We start from the raw sequence: 21,524 nt of genomic DNA, 5'->3' as shown, positions 1-21,524 counted from the left end.
AAGCAGGAAATGGGTGGAGCCTATACAGGCTGGTCACCCTGAGGGCGTGGCTAACACCAACAGGTTTACAGGGGGCGGGGCTAACTTTGCAGCTACAGATTATATTTACACACAGTTGGTTAAAGGTGGCTGTGCCCACAATGATGTCATGGTTTAATTACATCACTGCAGCAAGGCAGCAGACACCACTTTAAACTCATTTAAAAAGATTCCTGTGTAATTACATGTTTGATCGCAGGTCAGTTTGGTAAGAAATCTCATCAATAAAGTTAAAAAGTTAGTAAAGTTTTGTTTTTTCTTACAGAAAGCTGAAAAGGTTAAACAGGATTGAGATTTAGTATTTTAAGTTCTGGAAACATTCATTAAAGGTCTGATCAGAGATCAATATGAACGACATCTGACCTCTGATTAGTCTCTGATCTGCAAGTTTTCTCTGTCAGATATCAAAAGCCATCTGACAGCTGATTGGTCGACATGTCTGAGGAGCACATTTGTCCAATGAAAAGCTGTCACCAGACCTCCTCTGAGCTCTTTACATCACTTCCTGTGGCGAGACGTCCTCATTGGTCCACTAATGTGCTAGACTAGGCGACTACTCTGCGCAAAGCCTACAAAACAGACAGACAGACAGATAGATGTTAGAGCAGGAAGACGTCAGACGACACTCGGATCAAATGTTCACATCGTGAACAGGAAGACATTAATTTAACTGATGATTACAGGCCAAAGCGGATCAGGATTTAACTTCCAGTCAGCCGGTTTACCAGCTGGAGCATCTGGACACTCGGTTTTCACCGTTATCTGACGGTTCACAGACAAATCGATTTTACTGAGAAACTAGTCAGGATAAAATCAGCAAAGACAAAAACATAATTTGTCAGAGAGCCATGTTTGTTTAGGGCGACAGAACCACAAAAGAAACCAAATTAATGTAATTATCAGGTAGTTTCATGGTCGACAATAACTAAATCACCATCAATCCATCTGTCCATCTGTCTCCTCTGATGTCTTTGATAAAGTGTGTCCATCATGACGTCAAGTTTGGTTTCAACTGAGTGAAGAGTCATCTACGACTGAACTGGTTTCCTTTTTGACTGAACTGGTTCAGTCTGACTGAAATGATCTCATTACTTGAGCGTGCTACATTCTCCATGAGAAACGACATCTTTCTTCTTGTTCTCGAGTCTGTATGAACAAGTCGTACATTTTTAATCATATAAATAAGTATAAAATTACTAATAACTACAATATGACAAGTTGTAGTGCCACCAAACTCACATTACAAATAAACCATCTCATCTGGATCATACTACAGCTCCTTGGTAAAATATGCTTCAATGTACTTTTTACTGTGTGTTTTGTGGCAGCCTAGTCGAGTTCAGCCCAAAAGGGTTACACAGGCCCAACTTCCTGTGGGCTTACGATATGTGGGAGGCCATAGTGGTTGGGTGCAATGTGAGCTGGGCGGCAGCAAGAGGCGGGGAGCCTGGCAGTCCGATCCTCGGCTGCAGAAACTGGCTCTTAGTGAGTTGGCTCAGATGGTGGGGGAGGAGGCCAGTCAGGTCTGGCTGGCCCAAACGTGTCGTGAGGGTCTGCTGGGAATGTCTGGTGTAGTCCCCTGTCAGAACGAACTTCAACTTCCACCTCCAACAGAGTTTCAACCATGTCACAAGTGATGCGGAGACTTGAGTTTGAGTGGGCCTCTATTGTTGAGGCAGCCAGTTGGAGCTGTGGCCATAAGGGCATTAGTGCCTGTCGTGGAGGTAATCTCAGAACTCGTGGTGGACACCTGCAGTGAGGGATGCCGTCAAGCTGAAGAAGGAGTCCTATCAGGCCTTTTTGGCTTGTGCAACTCTGGAGGCAGCTGATAGGTATCGACAGGCTATGCGGGATGCAGCTTCAGCTGTCGTCAAGGCAAAAACTCAGGTTTGGGAGGAGTTCGGCGAGGCCATGGAGAATAACTTCGGGACGGCTCCCGAAGAAGAGCTGGAAGACTCAGGTGGATTCTCTTATCTCCAGGGCTGAGGACGCTGAGGTGGTTAAAAAGCTCCTTGATGGCAGGGCCCGGGGGGTGGATGAGATCCGCCCGGAGTTTCTTAAGGCTCTGGATGCTGTGGGGCTGTCCTGGCTGACACGCCTCTGCAGCATCACGTGGACATTGAGGACAGCGCCTCTGGACTGGCAGACCAAGATGGTGGTCCCCCTTTTCAAGAAGAAAAAACAAAAAAGAAGGGGGGGGGGCCGGAAGGTATGCTCCAACAACAGAGGAATCACACTCCTCACCCTCCCCGGAAAGGTCTATTCAGGGGTCTTGGAGAGGAGGGTTTGTCGGATAGTTCAATCTCAGATTGAGGAGGAGCAGTGTGGTTTTTGTCCCAGTCGCCGAACATTGGACCAGGTATATACCCTCTTTGGGGTCCTCTTGGGGGCATGAGAGTTTGCCCAACCAGTCTACATGTGCTTTGTGGACTGGAGAAGACACTTGACCGTGTATCCTGGGGACTCCCGTAGGGGGTACTCTGGGATAATGGGGTACTGTAGCTTGGTCTGCATTGCTGGCAGTAGGTTGGATTTGTTATCCGTGAGGGTTGGTTTCCGCCAAGGCTGCCTATATCACAGATTCTGTTCTTAACTCTTATGGACAGAATTTCTAGGCGCAGTCGAGGTGTTGAGGGGATCCGGTTTGTCGACTTTAGGATTGAGTCCCTGCTTTTTATGGATGACGTGGTCCTGTTGGCTTCATCTGGTCGTGAACTCCAGCTCTCCTTTGAGCAATTTGCAGCCGAGTGTGAAGCAACTGGGATGACAATCAGCACCTCCAAATCTGATACCATGGTCCTCAGCCGGAATAGGATGGATTGTCCTCTATGGGTCTTAAGTGAGGTCCTGCTCCAAGAGGAGGAGTTTAAATATCTCGGGGTCTTGTTCACAATTGAGTGAAGGATGGAGCGTAAGATCAACAGGTGGATCAGTGCACCGTCTGCAGTAATGCGGACTCTGCGCTGGTCTTTCATGGTGAAGAAGGAGCTGAGCCAGAAGGCAAAGTTCTCGATTTACCAGTCGATCGATGTTCCTACCCTCACCTATGGTCATGAGCTGTGGGTCGTGTATGAAAGAATGAGATCTCATATACAGGCGGTGGAAATGAGTTTCCTCCGCAAGGTGGCCGGGCTCTCCCTTAGAGATAGGGTGAGGAGCTCTGTCATCCGGGTTGAGATCAAAGTAGAGCCGCTGCTCCTCCGCATCGAGAGGAACCAGTTGAGGTGGCTCGGGCATCTGGTCAGGAGGCCTCCTGGTGGGGTGTTCTGGGCATGTCCCTCCAGGAGGAGAACGCCTTGGAACCCCCCTGCAGAGCTGGCAAATGTGACTGGGGAGAGGGAAGTCTGGGCTTCCAGCTTAGGCTGCTGCCCCCGTGACCCGACCCTGGATAAGTAGCAGAAAATGGATGGATGGATGGAGTTTGGTGGCACTACAACTTGTAGTTATGAGTAATTTTATACATATCTAAATGATTAAGAAATGCCCAAAAAAATTCATTTAAGCATATTTTACCAAAGTAAGAGCTTTAGTATGATCCAGATGAGATATCTTCTGTCTTTGAATCAGTTTCTTCTGACTCAAAATCTGTTTAGAATCTGAATCAGTTTATTTCTGACTGAATTCTTTGAGTCTCCAACTGAAGGCTGTTTTGTACCTGGCGGCATCCTAGTCAGTTCGGTTGCCGTCGTAGGCTCAATATGCACCTCTTCGGGCTTGACATGCATCCCGGATGCACAAACACAGCTGTGCAGAAGTACGCCCTGTTGATTGGTCAGAGTGTGATTATGTGTTTGGGTCTTGTCACTGAATGAATGCCATTGGCCGCCTTTGTTGTTCTGAAACAGGAAATATTGCTGAGAACGGAAGCGAAGCATAAAAAAAAAACTCTGGCCCTGGGGAGTTTAGCAGCGGACACCAGCTCTAATGCCACCTGCAGATCCAGAAACAACACTACGATCCTACACTGGAGTATAAACACACACACCATCTGCATAAGCCACACAGGACCAACCTGATGCAGACGCCATACGGGTATAAACCGGCCTTCACTCAATTCCATTCCTTACTCATTCGCTTTCATTCATGTCTCTGAACTGGTTTTGTTTCTGATTTAACTGGTTTAGTCTCAAAATCTGATTTGATTTATTTCTGACTCTGAACCCTTTTATTCTGTGAATCGGTTTTGACTCTAAATGTTTTTACAAATGTTAAAGACATCATTTTTTACTGGAAGAGTTCAGCTCGAAGCATCAAATCGATATTTACATGAAAAGCACCACAGACATGTCGCCGTTTACGCTGTTTACATTGCATGGTCGACAAAAGAAAAAAACCTGCATCCCACAATGCACTGCACACTGGTGACCCAACAGTCAGGGGATCCTGATCGGGGACTAAAACATTTGGGAGGCTAAAGAGGATCACCTGAAAGCATCATCAGTGCTGCATTGATGAACTGTGGAGGCAGAGCCTTCGAGACACCCTGTTCAGGTGACGTTTAAAGCAGCAGCAGAAATACAGCAAGTTGAGGTGTTGCCATGGTAATTAAGGTGGTGACATTCACAAGTCAAAGGTCACAGAGGTTATATGTAGGTCATGGCACCTTTGGCACTGCTGTCCAGGAAGACTTTAATGTAGGACGTGGGAACGTATCCTTCCTCATCCAGGTTCCTCCGAACTCTGGTCCATCCATCACCTTTGTCCTCCTCCACCACCGAAAGTAGTTCTCCTTCCAACATCGACAGAGTGCCTTCGTTCTGACCTGCAGGAGATCCAAACAGAGGTTCAGGACACAGAACCAAACGGAACCACGCACACCAGGAACAGAAGAGCATCTGAGCCTCTTCTGACTGATCAGAACCTGCTCAAACTGGACCAGAACAGGAGATTCTGCTTCTCAAATGTATTTTAACCATAGTTACAGCTTCCATATGTGCAGAGATTGAATTATCTTTATTTTTCAAACATGAATAATTACAGAAAACTCAACGCGTTAAAAAAAAAAAAAATTAATGCTTTTAAATGTTTGTCAGCACACAAAGTCCTAGTACGGCTATTACGCTGATGCATTGTTGACTTTGGCACTTTGGGACTTTATCTATAGCAGGGGTGTCAAACTCCAGTTCTCGAGGGCCAGAATCTGACAGGTTTTGTCATTTCTCTCTACCATCACACCTGATTCAAAACAAATGGATCCAGCAGTTTCTTGTCAACCTCTTTATGAATTTCAGTCAGGTGTGTTGGAGCATGGAGACAACAAAAACCTGCAGGATACTGGCCCACCAGGACTGGAGTTTGACACCTGTGATCTAGAAGTTTTTCACACCCCTTTAGAGACTTTTTCTGGTGACATCGGAGACTTTTGGTGAGTAACGTTAAAGCATTGATAAGTCTTGTGTGGTAGCGGCAGCAGCTGTTGCGTAAGCTCCACCCCTGTCCAGAAGAACACACTGAAAGCTTGGTCCTCACGCAGCTTCCAGCCGCAGTCAGAGCAGCAGGTGATTTCTGTTCAGTATTGACCAGGGATATTTTCTGGGGTTTTTTTCTACCGTTTTTAATAGAAATTACAATAAATTTATTTTTCCAGACATTAACAGAGCCTGAGTTTACAGTATTAATGTCTGTGTCTATTATGTGATTTAGTCATCCACTAAAATCTATTTGAATTAAAAAGTTTTTTTTTTTTGCTTTTTTAGGTGTATCAAGTTTTCTGTTGTATATAGGTTTTTTTAGGTGACTGTAGCAAAGTGCTTGTTGCAGAGAAATTTATTAGTTTTTTTTCCGCCTCAAACGGCTTTTTGAGCAACGCCGCCGCCTTGATATTAAAGGTGCAGAAAGTAACTAAGTCAAACATCAATGACAGAAAACTTTATTATGTTAATAAAACTGTCTTTGTATTGTTATCTAATGACTTTACTAAACGTGTTTTGTTTGCACTCTCTTAGAATGAGCTGTTTATTTCTATTTTCCAGAAGTCTACATACATGGCAGCTGCCTTATGCCACCATTGTTTTTATGGTGTATAAAAACTGCAGCGCTGGCTTTACTTTAATAGGTACTAGAGGTCTGTTTGGGTTAAGTAACGCCCTAAAAGAACCAAATAAAAATAAGACAGTACGCGTGTAAAGTAGTTCCCTGTAGTGCAGTCCTCGCTGCACCTGAAGCTGCAGACGGCAACCATACATTCACAATTGTACTTGGCCTTTTATGTCATTTCTATGCCCATCTCTGCCACAACGTTAGTAATTGTTACACACTGAACAGTAAAATAAAGTTTCTAACAGATGTAATCACGGTAAACTTGGCCAGCTGCTGAAAATTTTAACCCTTTAAATTGAAATGATTGTTTAATCCAAACCTCAGATTTTACTCCACCGGTAACAGATGTAACAACAGAATATAAACAGTACCTTGGAATGGATAAAGGGATTTACAGGTGCCAATACTCGGTAACGGTTCTTCATCTTCAAAGTCATCATCAAATTCTGAACTTCGGGACTTAAAGTGGAGCTCTGCGCTGTGGTCTTCAGTGTAACTTCCATCGGGACTGTGGAGAGAAAACAGTACAGTTTGGAAACCTGAATGAGAAACACGAGAAGAACAGCTGATGTGGATCAGTAATCAACCAATCACTGCAGCACCTCTCTCTGCTGGCTGGACTGCGGTTGTCCAGCTGTTTCATGCTGCTACTGCCTGGCGTTGTTGCCTGAGAATTCAACCCACAACCTCCAGTCTGTCTCCTGCTGCAGTGATCAGGCACCCTGCTGTCCGCCTCCGACAGCCACACCTGCAGCGACACACACACACACACCCACATTAGTACACAGAAGAAAAGTCCTGCTTTTGTGTTCGTACCAACGTCCACTAGTACCAGGTTGGACCCAGTTTTCCTTCAGAACTGCCATAATTCTTGTTATTCTGGTGACTGTGGAGCCGTTGGAGGACAGTGAACTCATCGTCATGGAGATGATGTGAGCTTTGTGACATGGTGCATCATCCTGCTGGAAGTTTCCATCAGAAGATGCTACACTGTGCTCAGAAAGGGATGGACATGGTCAGCAGCAGGACTCAGGTAGGTTGTGCTGGTTAAACCAGGTCATAGTGGGACACTATTCCAGCAGCAGCAGCCTGAAGCGTTGATCCTGACGGCAGGATGGATCCATGTTGTCATGATGTTTCCAGCAGATTCTGATCCTACCATGTGAATATGGAGCTGAACTGGAGACTCATCAGACCAGCAACGTTTCTCCATCTTCTATTGTCCAGTTCTGGTGAGTCTGTGTGAATTGTAGCCTCAGTTTCCTGTTCTTACTGACAGGAGGGAACCCGCTGTGGTCTTCTGCTGCTGGAGACCATCTGCTTCCAGGCTGGACGGGTTGTGTGTTCAGAGATGATGTTCTGTATATCTTGGTTGGAGCCAGTGCTTACTGGACTTTCTACCATCTCCAACCAGTCTGTCTATTCTCCTCCCTCTGACATTCTGATCCAGACAACTGCTGCTCATTGGATGTTTTCTCTTCAGACCTTCTTTGTAAACCCTGGAGATGGTTGTGTGTGAAAATCCCGGCAGATCAGCAGACAGGAAACACCTGTCTGTGTGTATTTATGTTATCAAGCTGATGAACAGGTTGGTGCGATACGTTGAATGTATTAATACAGTATGTTCAGAGTGTAGACATACAATACTTTATATTAACTGTGTCAGCACCTGGTTCCTCCTCAGCTCCTCCTCCAGTCTCTGCAAATTCTGCTTCACCTCCTCCAGTCGGGGTTCCAAGCTGCCGGCGTCGCCCATCTGAGGACTTCGTTCGTAAACCTCCCTCATCTTCAGCAGCGCGTCTCTGAACAAAAAGCCAGACACAAACTATGAGGTTCATCTGTTGGTAAAAGCTTTAGCAGTTTATTTAATTAATGGGTTTTTATGTGAAAAAATGAAACTTCAGTGGCTGAACCACCAGAAGCAGCAGATCTTCAGAAACTATTAACTCATACAATGTAGAGGTGATGTTGTAATGGGTAGATAGCTGGTCCAATCCCCAGGTTTTCCTTGCCGGCAGTGTGTTCCCACAGATATTTTGGGTGGATTTGTAGGAGTTAAATCAGATCCAGGAAATCTCCCATCACAACCTCTTTGGAGATTCTTTACACATTACTGCCTGACCTTAAAACCTGCTGCATGCTGAGGCTAAGAAACGGCACTTCATAACATCTTTTACAGCCCACATCATCATACGACAGTAGCCTTTGACTGCAGCATCACGTGATCAACACAGTGGCCGTTTTAAGCCTGCACCGCAACTGATTCAGCAAATTAATGCAAGAAAACATTGTGAGAGAAGAGAGGAAACGAAAGAGAAAAAGTCACAGAGCAACAAATAAGACAAGACTCAACACCAGACTGACCGTTACTGAACTAGAGAGCTCAGAGAAGAGGTAGGATGCAGCATGGATGGTGGGTTAGCCACCGCCTCGTCGTGTGGACATAACTACATACTCAAACTGGGGTCCAGGCCTCCAAAGGGGGACCCAGAGTTATCACAGGAGGGCGTGACAAGGCTAAATAAAACTTGGGAGTTTTTACACTGGATAAATTTGTAAAAGTACTCATCGGAGATGATGATAAATCAACAAAAGAGACTTCAAGTAATAAAAAGAGATGAAACTATGATGGAGCATATCTGTCCCTGCTTGACCAGTAATATTAAAAATCAATGGTGGGTAATAATGAGACCACAGTCTTTTGCATCTACCAAAATATTATCATCCAATATAATGAAGTATGAAGCCAAACAAGTTACAGCACCCCTTGGGTACATTTCATCCTCAACACAAAGAAAAGCCTGCAGGTTACTTTAGAAATAAACTATCATACATAGGCAAAGTTGTTTTACTAAAGCAGCATCGTCTCATAGAAAACTCCCCTAACCTGAAGTAGTTTTCAGTGATTCCTGGTTTAAAATGTTTCACACTAAAGCAGAAGAATAAATAATAATATTGGTTTTAATTATAGTTACCTACAATACAGCCACTAAAAGGAAAGACACATTTCTTAGTATGGTTCTTTGGTTCATGAGACAAGAGGGAGGGCTCGACATTACGGTCGTGGATGAAAAGGGGGCCCTGCAGAAAAAGTTGGGGAACCACTGACATACTGCATTCCACAGTAAGAAATCTTCTGTAACCTCAGTGTGTGCTCAGGATTCCACCGTTTGTGATGCGTCTTAATAAAGACATGTTGGCAGCTGGATTCAACTTTGACCAGTCTGTTTCTGTAAAGCCTCCAAAAAGGATGTTATTAGTAGTAGTTGTATTAGTATTAGTGTGAAGGTGTGTGTGTGTGACCTCTGCTCTCGTTCTTTCTGTATTTCCTGGTTGATGTTGTTGATTCTTGTTTGAAGCTTCTTGCGTCGCTGCTCAGGTTGAAGGTGACTGCAGTCTGCAGGACTGGACCCCTGCAACAGGAACAGAACCCCTTCACATCATGCGATCTGATACACCTGGACGAACCCCACAGCTGAAATACTCACCAGTTTTAGTGATAGCTGTCCAACCAGGGGTAACACGGAACCAGGGAGGGGTACATAAAACCAGAGAGAACATGGGAGAAACAAAACACATGAGAGTCTTCGACACACACCTCTGAGATGTGTGCATGTACATTCATGTGCGTTGGTGTATTTAGCACATCTCTGATGTGTTGAGTGCATAGACCGTGTATGAAAGATGGACGGAGCCTTCGGTTGTTAAAAGTGAAGCCTATGCAGAAGTGTATAAAACTGCAGTTCCCCCTTCATCCACTAGGGGCTGCAAAACAGAGCAAATCCCCATAGACTCCCATGTTAAAAAGACCAACTTCACAGCAGAAATAAACATGTTTACAGCAGGAATAAACATGTTTACAGCAGGAATAAACACGTTTACAGCAGAAATAAACATGTTTACAGCAGGAATAAACACGTTTACAGCAGGAATAAACATGTTTACAGCAGAAATAAACATGTTTACAGCCTGGTAAAAACATTTTAGGTTTAATAGGTCAGGTTTACCTTCATGACAACTCTGGGCTGAATGAATTTTTTTCTAACTCGCCCGTTTAAAAGTAATTTAATCTCAAAGTTCAGCATATTTAGGGGCATGTCCTTTTGATTGACAGGTACCCGATCTCCTGCTTCAAATCAGAAGAACGTAAAACAACTGCGGTTTTTAGCCGGTTAACAACGACACTTAGCTTTAGCCCGCTTACCTCCGTTAGCTGGTTAGCTCCTGTTATATCCCGTTATGTCTGGGTTAGCTCGGTTAGCTCTTAGCTACAGGCAGTTCGGAGTTTGCTCGATGTCAATCATCCACCATGACGCTCACAGCCCCCCTCTCAGCTCCACTTCTTTGCCCATATTTGTATTTTCCTGGTGAGACGACACGCATGCCGCTGCCAAGATGGCGATGGTAGGAACCGCCCACCGAGCTTCAATTCAGCTCTTCAGAAACCTACGGGTGACGTCACGGAGGCTCCGCCCATCTCTTTATATAGAGTCTATGGTTGAGTGTCTCTGTCCACACAGATCTGATCTGATCTGAACTGTTATGGGCTCAATCAGACGTAACTGTTTCCTAGTGAATCAGTGTTTTGATATGTTCAGCTTCAGCATGTCAAAAGTCATGTGATCACACTAACAGAGGCTTCACTGCGCCGTCTGCGCATGAGGAGCTGCTCCTTGACATTTCGGGCTTTTTGATGAGATTCAGTCGCATTTTACACCGAATGGTTCAGAAAGGAGGTTTGCTAGCGATTGTTCATCATTTCACTGGGAAAACAGATAGAACCAAAGCATGATATCTGTTGGAAATCAAACATCTGCACTGTTGCCAGGGTAACTGCTGAACATGCTTGCAGCATGACAGTGGAGCAGGTAACACCTTCAACATGACAGTTATGCTCCATTTCCGTTTATATATTGTTGTGTTTTATGTAACTTTGCAAAAGTGCATTTCAGACATGTATCATGTAAACTTTATCAGGAAGCATCAGAGTCATCATCTCAGTCTGCAGCTGTAGACGAGCGCAACAACCTTGGATATTTATTGTGTGGACTCCTGAAGCCTTTGTTGTCCTGCAGCGTCAACAATTTATGGCTTTTTATTCTGGGACCACGCAGTCGTCAGGGGCAACTCAGTGAGAAAATCTTCTAAGGTACAGTCGTGCTGTCCAGGCCTTCTAATGGTGTCTATTTGTGCTGAATTCTCTGTCACACACTGACATGAATAATATGTGACATGATGAAGCCAAACAACAGAAATATGAAAGTATCAATAACAGACCGTGTGTGTGTGTGTGTGTGTGTGTGTGTGTGTGTGTGCGTGCGTGCATACCCCTCGCTTGAGGCTGCGAAGACACTGCTTCCTGGTTCTTGAACCAGAGCTCATGAGGTCATTGAGCCGTTGTGTGATTGGCTCTCGGGAGGCAGGGGGTGGTGACGGGGGACTGTTAACCACGCCCCCAGGTGAAGGCGAGGTTGGAGGTGGAGGTGGCGGCTGCCGAGGGGAGGACAGGAGGGTCAACAACTGGAGGGAGAGAGAGAGAGAAAAACAGCTGTCAGACAGGTGATTCTGCCAGGTGTTACTGCAGCTGTGTGTGTGTTTGAGAGGGTGTGTGTGTACCTTATTTTTTCGTAAGAAGGGCCACAGCCTCCTGCTATGTCTCCTCCCCTCTGCCCGGTTGTCGAGGTAACTAGATTCAGAGATGCTGCGCCTCATGGTGGCACTATAATCTTCAAACTCAATGTCGCCCGGAGGGTCAAAGCCTGATTTATACACCTCCACCACCTGACGGGTGTCCTGCAAACACAAGCAGCCCCGCATCAGAGTTTCCCGTTGCTCCTCCCATGCAACGTTCACATGGACGACTAATCCATCAATCCATCAAGCAGATTCCAATCAGACTGATCAGAAGCTGCGATCAGGCTGATCCAAGCTTCTGGCTGACATGTTTACATGGAAGCTGGGTACAGTCAGTCATGTTGGACAGATTTAATACCATCCTAAGAACTTCTGCTGGTTAAGAAAGTTTTTTTTTTCATTGTAAACCTTTTTAACCACTATCTGCCCCCGCCCCGACTTGCTTTGCTGCCACAATTCTTCCAAGCCTTCCCTTAAATATTCGTAACCTAGCGCGCACATGGCTCAAGCATACGCAGAAAAAATATTCACCACAAACCCTCTGGGTTTACATGGAGCCTAATACTCTGACTAGAAACCCAAACTAGGTCTGGGCGATAAATCGAATTTTGATCTCAATTACAATCTGGGTTTTCGACGTTTCGATTGCTTGATTTCACAATTAGCAGCACTATGAAACACCACGATTAATTAATTGTCAAGATTATTCAGTGTCATCACTTTCCATAGGTCAGTGTTTCTCAATCCTGGTCCTCTGGGCCACTGCCCTGCATGTTTTAGTTCCTACCAACTCCAGTACACCTGTTGCAGAGTAACTTAACTGCTAGTCAAGTTCTATGAAAACCTGATAATGAGCCACTGGTTTGAGTCAGATGTGTTAAAGTAGGGTTACCTATAACACGTGCACGGCAGTGGGCCCTGAGGACCAGGATTAAGAAACACTGCTATAGAGAACTATGTCTGAACCATAACGGCAGATCAGCACACGCAACAGAAATGTTGTTACGCAACATCTGCATGTTAGTGCCAGTGTTTCTTCGTGTTTATCCCATGTGAGTAACAGATGTGTGTTAGAGTAGCAACAGCACAACAAGTTTTTCCTTTCAAACAAATGGATAAAGTCCCTTTTATCAGAATTTTGGGGTTATAGATAGAAAAGACCAATGTGTTCTTGTATGCTACAGCGAAGATAACGGCCCCTGAGTTCGGTTAAATGATGTGAATGTTTACAGTGAAATTAAATGTCATCATGTCATTTACATCTATGGGTTTACACCATAATGTGATGCGTTAATGCCATTATTTAATGTGCCATTATAAGGATGGAAAAGCGTTTATTAGCCGTTTACACGGCAGAGGGGACTCAGTCTGAGCAGGACTTCTTGCCTGCTTGGACTATTTTGTCATGTTTGCTTCAAAAGATGGAAACAAATTCAAGTTAACACTGCAAGGCCCAAGAATTTCAGGTTTTCCTGCAAGTCCCCCTCCCCTCTACAAGTTTGTGTATTCACTCTCACCTTGTTAACTGTCACTATTGTCATGCAAAAATCCTGTTGAGCAACCAGATGCCCAACTGGATTTAATTTTTCCCCCTAAAAAAGGTCCTTATCAAGCTTTTCTTACTAGGCAACGCAGAGCATTGCCCTTTTTCAGAGTCAGTAACTTTGTCAGTAAGACTTCAGTGCACACAATGTGAAAGGACCAACAACTTGGTGGCTAAGTCCACTGCATTTCAGTAAATTCAGCTTACTAAATGACAGACAAACAGTATGACTTGAGTAAAGGAATAACATTTATTTCACACTGAGAAAAGCATAAAATATGAAGCCCAAAGATGTTGCATAAAATACACATTGTCTGCACTATGTATGCTCATACATATAGGCTACAGTATGAACAGCAAACTATGTTAGCCCACAATTGTCCTGTTTAGCAGTTTCCACAAACCCAAGGTGAGTCCTTCCTACATTTATGACAGGTAAACTTTCTGCAATGCACACAGCGCTCAGTGCTATGGTTTCTGTTGCAGAGCTTGCGCAACAGGCACTGCGTTGTTTTTCCTTCAGAAAGTCTTTTTGCCGCGTGATGCTTCCTCAAGTTTTCTTCCTGTTGTGCCTTCTCCTGCATAAACCTGTTTCTAAGTTCATTTGCAAGTCGCAGTATGAACATTCGCCGGCTTTCTTTGCACCCTGTGCATGCCTTGTACAGCACATGTGCATTTGTGGCTGCCATGTGGAGCAGGTTGTAAAAGACAGCCACAGGCCATCTCCGTGTGCCTGCACGCACAGTGTAAGCGCGTAGTTTCTGGTCCATAATATCCACACCGCATTTCAAGTAGTTATAATCAGTAACCATGTTTGGTTTTCTTTTTTGAGTGTCCTCAATCTCCACTTTGTGATGCATGGTGCTCAGGAGACAAACAGACTTCTTTTTTTTTGCTTGCGTATACTGTTAGCAAAGCACTTCCAGATGTAAACACTTGCGTAGAGTACAGCTCTCGTCTTGCAGTTTCTTTTGCTGTTGCAGGTAGCTCCTGATGAATTTTGCTGATGGTGCCAAGCAGAGTTGTATTTCGCTGAAGGAGCCTGCTAGCCAGAGACAGAGACGTGAAGAAATTGTCCATAGTCACAGTCCTTCCCTTGTCCATAAATGGCTCCATCAACTTCACAACAACATTCTCTGACAGGCTTTCCCCTGTTGGACGTGAAGGATCTTTACCCAAATAGGGGATAGCGTTGCACATAAATCTTGTGTCCAGATCTGCTGCAATCCAAAACTTAATTCCAAATTTATCAGGCTTGGATGCAATGTATTGCAGAAAGGGGCAACGAACTTTTGTTGGAAATAGCTGCTCATCAACAGTAATATGTTGCCCTGGACTGTAGGATGACACACAGTTCTGTACAAACTGCTGCCAGATGTTTGAAATTGCAGCAGATTTGTCAGTTTTTACATGTTCAACGTGTCCTTGTTGTCAAAGCGCAGATATCTCATTATTTCTCAAAAGCAATGTCGAGACATTGTGGCTTTTATGTCTGGATTGCCAAAGTCTTTAGACCACAAGTCACGCATGGCACCAACGCCAAAACTTGTCATTTTGCGTTTTGCAAACTCAGTTGGTCCTGGACTCCCATTGAATGCGATCTGTGTGGACTGAAAGGTTAAGTCCTCACTTTTTCCACACACTACGATCTTTCGCCATCTCTGTGGGTTCTGATGGTATGTCCATTTCAGCAGCCTTGTGTCTCTTGCTACAAGGAGGGTTGTCATCTTCATCCATTTATCTTTCCATCCATCTATCCATTTATCTAGCTATCTTTCCATCTATTCATCCATCCATCCATTTATCTATCTAATTATCTATATTTCCATCTATTCATCCATCAGTTTATATTTCCATCCATCTATCCATCCATCTGTTCATCAATTCAGCGGATGTGTGAATCTAGAGATCATTGTGAAATATTTGTAATATAAAAGAGCGCATCAGTTTAGCGGACGTGTGAATCTGAGCAGCGGAAGAGGAGCAACAGGTGGACAGACACGTTTCATGTTGGTGTCTGACTCTCCCCTGGTGCTGCAGCGGATCAGGTTTTTTCATTGACATCATATTCTGGTGTAAAGATCTGACGGCGCTGACAGTGTCGACGCATATCACGCAGCTACACTCAATTCAGAATTTACATTGCTGCAGCGTGCGACTTGTTTGGTCCGATAACATGTCACAGTGCTGTGGAGTCCAGACACAAGCATGTAACTACTCCAGAAACGTTTCTGTCAGTTTTTTTCCCGCTTTAGCTGTGCTGCTGGTGCTGCGCAGAGCAGAAACTGCGCTGCGCTTCTAGTTTTACCCTCCGACATAGGGCAGCATTTATATTTATATATAGCCAATATAAATAACTATTTTTTATTTTCTTTGTACAGATCAAGAACTGTCCGTAGTATCAGCTGATATGCCGACGGCTCAGCTGCCATGCAAAATCACTTCAATCCCGCAGATCTGGCGAAACAAATGTTTCATTATAAATGTTTCATCCATGATGTTTCATTATAAACATGAGTTTTTTCAGTGCTCTCAGGTAAAACTCAAGACAGAGGCATGAGCTAAAACTTTGCACTGGAGGGGGTGGAATGGTTCTTCATGAAAGAGCTAAATGGTGCATTTACATGAGAAAGGGAATTAGTGATTTGTGGGAGGACTGCAGGCTGACGAAAATTCTCATAGCTCTGGGCCTTTTAGTGTTAAAGGCGTTTAATGAGATTAATTAACGTGTACAAGCTTGATCATTTCACACACAATAATTGTATCGAGAAAATCTCTAATCACGACATCGCGAGGAGGAAATGGCTCAAACGGTCGTCCTGGGAAGCATCCAGGTGTTCAGGTCCTCGTCAGATGAAAAAGAAGACACAGTCTGAAGTCTAGACATTAAGAACAAGGGGATCAGGATGTCAGACTCACCTTTCTGGGCTGGATGCTTTCAGCAGCATCCATCATGGCATCCAGACAGCGACTCACTACAGGAAGAACTTTTCTCTCCGCCTCCGCTGACAAACGCATCGCTTCCCCGACCCTCTCGATCCGCCGCTCCTCCATGTCCTGAATACGCTGCCAAACAAAGGAACAGCTGTTCATACACCATGCTGCAGCCACAATACCTGGTTTACTGTGTCCATAATTTCAGGTGTACAGGAGGTGGAACAGCAGGTCTTCAGCTGGAAGGTTCTGGCGCCGAGCATCTTGGAAGTTGCAGGCCAAACTGGACATGAAGGTTACTAATCTGTGATCGTGTTGGTGGTAACACTTGTCCAGGTTACTGTGACTCTGCTACGGTCCACATGTGCTTCATCTTGGACTGATTGGACCAAGCCACCTTTTAGATTGATGTTTGGTTTTTCTAAAATGTCAACACCAAGCACCAACCTCCAGTGGTGAAAAGTGAAGCCTATGCGGAAGTGCATAAAACTGCAGTTCCCCCTTCATCCACTAGGGGCTGCAAAACAGAGCAAATCCTCAGACTCCCATATTAAAAAGACCAACTTCACAGCAGGAATAAACATGTTTACAGCCTGGTACAAAAGTCCATTTAATAGGTCAGATTTACCTTCATGACAAATGTTGTGTGAGTGAATTTTTTTCTAACTCGCCCGTTTAAAAGTAATTTAATCTCGAAGTTCAGCATATTTAGGGACGTGTCCTTTTGATTGACAGGTACCCCATCTCCTGCTTCAAGTAAGAAGAACGTAAAACAACTGCGGTTTTTAGCCGGTTAACAACGTGACTTAGCTTTAGTTCGCTAACCTCCGTTAGCTGATTAGCTCCTGTTAGCTCCAGGTTAGCTCGGTTAGCTCTTAGCTACAGGCAGCTCGGTGTTCGCTCGATGTCAATCATCCACCATGACACTCACAGCCCCCCTCTCAGCTCCACCTCTTCGCCCATATTTGTATTTTCCGGGCAAGACGACATGTATGACCCTGCCAAGATGGTGATGGTAAGAACTGCCTACCGAGCTTTAATTCAGCTCTTCAGAAACCTACGGGTGACGTCACGGAGGCTCCGCCCATCTTTTTATATACAGTCGATGGTTTTTGATCACATAGCTGAAAGTTATAGTTGTCTGAAAGGAGGACTGCTATGTTTCTTTTTTTAAAATATATTTTGTCACTCTTTAGAGGAAAAGGTTTTCAGTTGTTCACTGCTACAGGGGTATTTGTTGCACTTTTCTCTTTAAGACACATCAGAGGTGTCCGAAGTCTACAAAGCTAACAATCATACTTCTTGTCTTGCCCAACATCATGACAGCTGAAACATGGTCTGCTTCCTTGATGTGCTTAGGCAATAACAAAGACAACCACAACTGTGAAACCATAGCAGAACTATCAGTTACGTAGGTGTAGAAAAACGGCCTCTGTAAGAAAACAAAGCAGACAATCAGAAGAAGCACCTATAAGAGCAAAAACTGAGGAAAAACTTCCTAAACAACAACATAGACAGCAAGCACACCCACGATAAGACTTGGAAAACATAACTGTACCTCTTCGGATAAAACCTACACTACCACCTGGTCATGCAGGAATTCAGGCATTTCCTACCAGCCCGGGTCCCTGGGCTGTCTACCAGTATTTTATTTTCACTGATATGTCTTGCACAACACCTTCAAACATGTCTTGTTGTGAAGCAGTCCCCTATCATCTCACTTCCACTTCCATGCTTGTAAACTATGGGGCTTCTGCTCAAGACAGTGCAGTTAAATGTCCTTTCAGGTCTTTGGTTTCATGTATTCATTCTTTTCCTACACTTTGCTCTCATTCAGTCAATCATTTTCTTATCCGCTTAGTCCAATTAAGAGTTGCAGAGACGCTAAAACCTATCCCAACACTCATTGGGCATAAGAAAGGGTATATACCCTGGGCAGGTTGTCGGTCCAGCTTCAATTCAGCTCTTCAGAAACCTACGGGTGACGTCATCTTTTTATATATGGTCTATAATCAACATCTGACTGTGGTAACCTCACCTACTGGACCAGTCAAACATCAACATGAAGCTGGTATTAGTGGTTTACCTGGTATATAACAGGCACCAGCGTGTGGTAGTGCTGGTGCTGGTCCTGGTTAAACTGGTTTAAACTGGCCGCATATTCTTTCCTGGACTCCTCAGCAGCTTGTTGTTTCTGCTGAGCTGTTTGCCGAGCCTGAAAACATCAAGAGTTTTAGACCAGCCAGTCTGTAAGGATGTATCCACGAACGTTGACTTTAAGCAGGAATCTCACCTTCAGCGAGCAGCGCTGAAACAGACAGAAGTTCGGCTCAGTTAGACACATTTGAACTCTACCAGCAGACAACTGCATGTCTTTGTTTAGTGAACCATACCTTCTCTCCTTCCGTCTTGTTGTCCAGATCGATCCTGTCAGAGACGTGTTGCGCACGCTCCGCCTCCTTACAGTCGCGTTCAAACCGACGTTTGCTCTGAACATCAAAACAACAAAATCAGTGAAACAACATCGCCGTAAAGTTGATCTTGTTACTGCCTGGTTGGCGCCATACGGTAACTTACAGACTCCAGCTGTTTCCAGGAGCTCTCGATGTGCTGCTGAGCACGTCGGCCATCTTGGAAATGCTATAAAAGATAAACAAACTGGTCAGACTGGTCAGGTAACCTCAGTATCAGTCCATACTGAAGAGACTTCCACACCTAAATAACATTAAGAGGTTTTATCTGAAGCAACTTCCAAGTTCTGGATGTTGAATCTTCAGTATGTCAGAAACAGGTGTTGCTTTAAAATCTGTTTAAAAGGACAGTCCAGGTAGAACTGGTCCAGGCAGAGAGTCTTTTCTGAAAGGTATGGACAGTCTCTGGTTCTGGTTTGGATTTGAATCTTTTGGTTAATGGGATTTCTGTTTTTTATTGATGTCTGAGAGACTGAATCACATTTTATGCAGCTCTTGGTTTCTTTAGCAATGCACCTTTCATGAAATGGCATTGAATGTATATTAGGGCTGTGACGATATGCTTTTGTCCCGTTTCGATTTTTTGGGTACCGATTTGATTTAAATTGCGATTCTCACAATTCTTCAATATTGCTGGTTTTTGTAGATTAAAAACAAAATTAAAAAAATTTTACAAAACTATTTTTTCTTGTCATTTTTCTTGATTTCAATGAGGAAAAAACAACACCGAAGCTAGACCATCATTCTGCTCCTATAATGCTGAAGAAGAAAAGTAAAAAAGATCAATAAAAACAATAAAAATTACCAAAAAAAAATCATAATGGATTATTTTTATTTACTTGAAAAAAAAACCTATATTTTTAACAAAAGAAATTATTTTAAAATTGTGAAGCAAAAATCCCAATATTCGATTTTTCAGTTTGATTTCCCCACCCCTAATAATTATGACCTGAAATTTGGGATTACATTGGGTTTTCTCTTTGAGGGTGCAGTGTGTGAATTTTACTGCCAGACATAGAAATGACTTGAAATATCAAGCGAGGTTGTGATTATACGGTGGCCGTAAGTGGCCCAAATTCTTTCTGCCTTAAACGTATTCGATCTGCGAGTAGATCTGCAGACTGCACTCCGGATGACTACTTCAACATTGGTGCTGCTTCGATCGCAGTTCCATTCAGAGACACTGTTGTAAAAAGCATAAATATGGTAGCTGCCATGTTTGTAGACCCACATTAAGCAGATATAAATGGTTCTTTCTAAGACAATAAATCATAATAGTTTTATTTGTAAAGGGATTAGATAAAATTAGAAACGAGGTAGTTGGACTGTACTGAACTCTACCTTCTATAGTCTGGTGGCTTCTCAAAATGTTTCTTCCGTTTGGATCCAATCTGGCCACAGAAAACTCTTCACCCGTTGTAGCGTATTATCATTAACGTTAACCTGTGATCCAATGTCGGAGCAACAGTGAGTATTTTAATTATTAATTCGCTGTGTCCTTAGACAAGCGGACGATCTCGGGGCACCACCCAGCCCTAAATTTGTTATGCGGTCAGGCAGGGAATACCATAATATGATACATTAGACAATGTATCATTATTATTATTAGACAATGATATTTGTCTAATAACAGATAACCATCAGTCTCAAAGTACGCTTACTGTAAGTTCCAGTCAGAGGGAACAAATCACTTCCTTAAAGATCTATCACGCTACCACGACTTCTTAAAATATAACACACTTTATTAAAAACCACACCGGTTAAAATCATCAGGCACAAATGAAATTAATAATGTAAACCAGAAATAGCGTCAGCAAGCATCAAATACTGAATTAGCCAAGATGAGGGAGAGAGAGAGAGAGAGAGAGAGAGTATGGAAGCTCGAGCCGAGCCACAACAGAAATGTAAAATAAAATTATTAAAGGTAAAGTTATGTAAGCAGCTTACATAACTTACAGAACTAAGAAGGTTGGAAAGATGGCAAGTGTAATGAAGTAAATATGTCAGGGTAGACTTTCAGGCGGATAGGATTCAGTAGTCGTCCTGATACTTGTCCAAAGGGGACCTCCACAGAAGTCAGGAGCTCGCCTGGAACCGCCTGGTTCGACATCTGAAGCTGGACCCAACTCCAATTAGAATCCATGGGTCGCGGGTGCTGGCAAAGTCCTGGGATCAACTGGAGCAGTAACGTTCGGGTCGTCCGTACGTTACTGGTCACAGTCTTTGTGGGCCGGGAGAGCAGCTTCGATGGTTCGTCAGAAGCAAAAATAGTTCAGCCAGAATTGGATGAGTTTTCTGGTGTTAAGCAGGAGTGAGCTTACTTAATAAAAATGAACACGACGCCAGACGGACAAAAACACGACTAAAGCAAATATCAAACGAAAAGGAAAAGAAAAAATAAGAGAAACAAAAGAAAACGAGAGAGGAAACAAAAGAAAAAAGGGTAAGAGACCAGTTCCGGGAAGACCTGCAGTTAAATTTGCAGGTGTTCTGGGGCGGACTTTAGATTATCCAATCAGAGCACAGGGGTCAGGACATGGGGTCTGAAGGTTTGGTCAAAATACTAAGTTCTTGGGGAATTAAACTTAACATTTTTCCAACCTCATAACATGTCTATAAAATCCATTTATAGATGAGAAAAAGTATGAATGATCCTTATAAACATGAACCTTAACCAACAGTTTTGCTGCTGTCAAAAGGGGAGAAGGTTTGTTAACAGGTACAAGACATTTCATAAAGACATTTCATGAAGACATTTCAATACACTTCATCGATGATTTTCACTTTCCACGGACCTGGTGGGTCAAGAAATCATTTCCACACAACAAGTTCTTACTTTGAGTCAGAGTCGTTAATAACAATAG

The 21,524-nt window shown here is 43.7% G+C and overlaps 1 protein-coding gene across 1 annotated transcript in view; it reads right to left on the bottom strand.

Annotated features, from left to right (window-relative positions):
• Window positions 1-579: 579 nt before the first annotated feature.
• LOC306764311 (formin-binding protein 1-like) overlaps window positions 580-21,524 on the bottom strand; it is a gene marked incomplete at both ends in the record, with an annotated part of 31,561 nt that continues 10,616 nt past the window's right edge. The window contains 14 exons of the mRNA XM_079251422.1: window positions 580-608; window positions 4,643-4,801; window positions 6,450-6,586; window positions 6,681-6,826; window positions 7,748-7,880; window positions 9,382-9,491; window positions 9,567-9,581; window positions 11,407-11,598; window positions 11,695-11,871; window positions 16,175-16,321; window positions 18,276-18,404; window positions 18,483-18,497; window positions 18,583-18,678; window positions 18,767-18,829. Of these exons, the coding sequence (XP_079107548.1) occupies window positions 580-608; window positions 4,643-4,801; window positions 6,450-6,586; window positions 6,681-6,826; window positions 7,748-7,880; window positions 9,382-9,491; window positions 9,567-9,581; window positions 11,407-11,598; window positions 11,695-11,871; window positions 16,175-16,321; window positions 18,276-18,404; window positions 18,483-18,497; window positions 18,583-18,678; window positions 18,767-18,829 (1,548 nt within the window). The remainder of the gene's footprint in view (window positions 609-4,642; window positions 4,802-6,449; window positions 6,587-6,680; window positions 6,827-7,747; window positions 7,881-9,381; window positions 9,492-9,566; window positions 9,582-11,406; window positions 11,599-11,694; window positions 11,872-16,174; window positions 16,322-18,275; window positions 18,405-18,482; window positions 18,498-18,582; window positions 18,679-18,766; window positions 18,830-21,524) is intronic.

This window comes from Telmatherina bonti (assembly GCF_933228915.1).
Source record: "Telmatherina bonti genome assembly, chromosome: 13".
Classification (NCBI taxonomy): Eukaryota; Metazoa; Chordata; class Actinopteri; order Atheriniformes; family Telmatherinidae; genus Telmatherina; species Telmatherina bonti.
The sequence above is the reverse complement of the archived record's forward strand: the minus strand, read 5'-3'. Positions and strand labels throughout refer to the sequence as shown.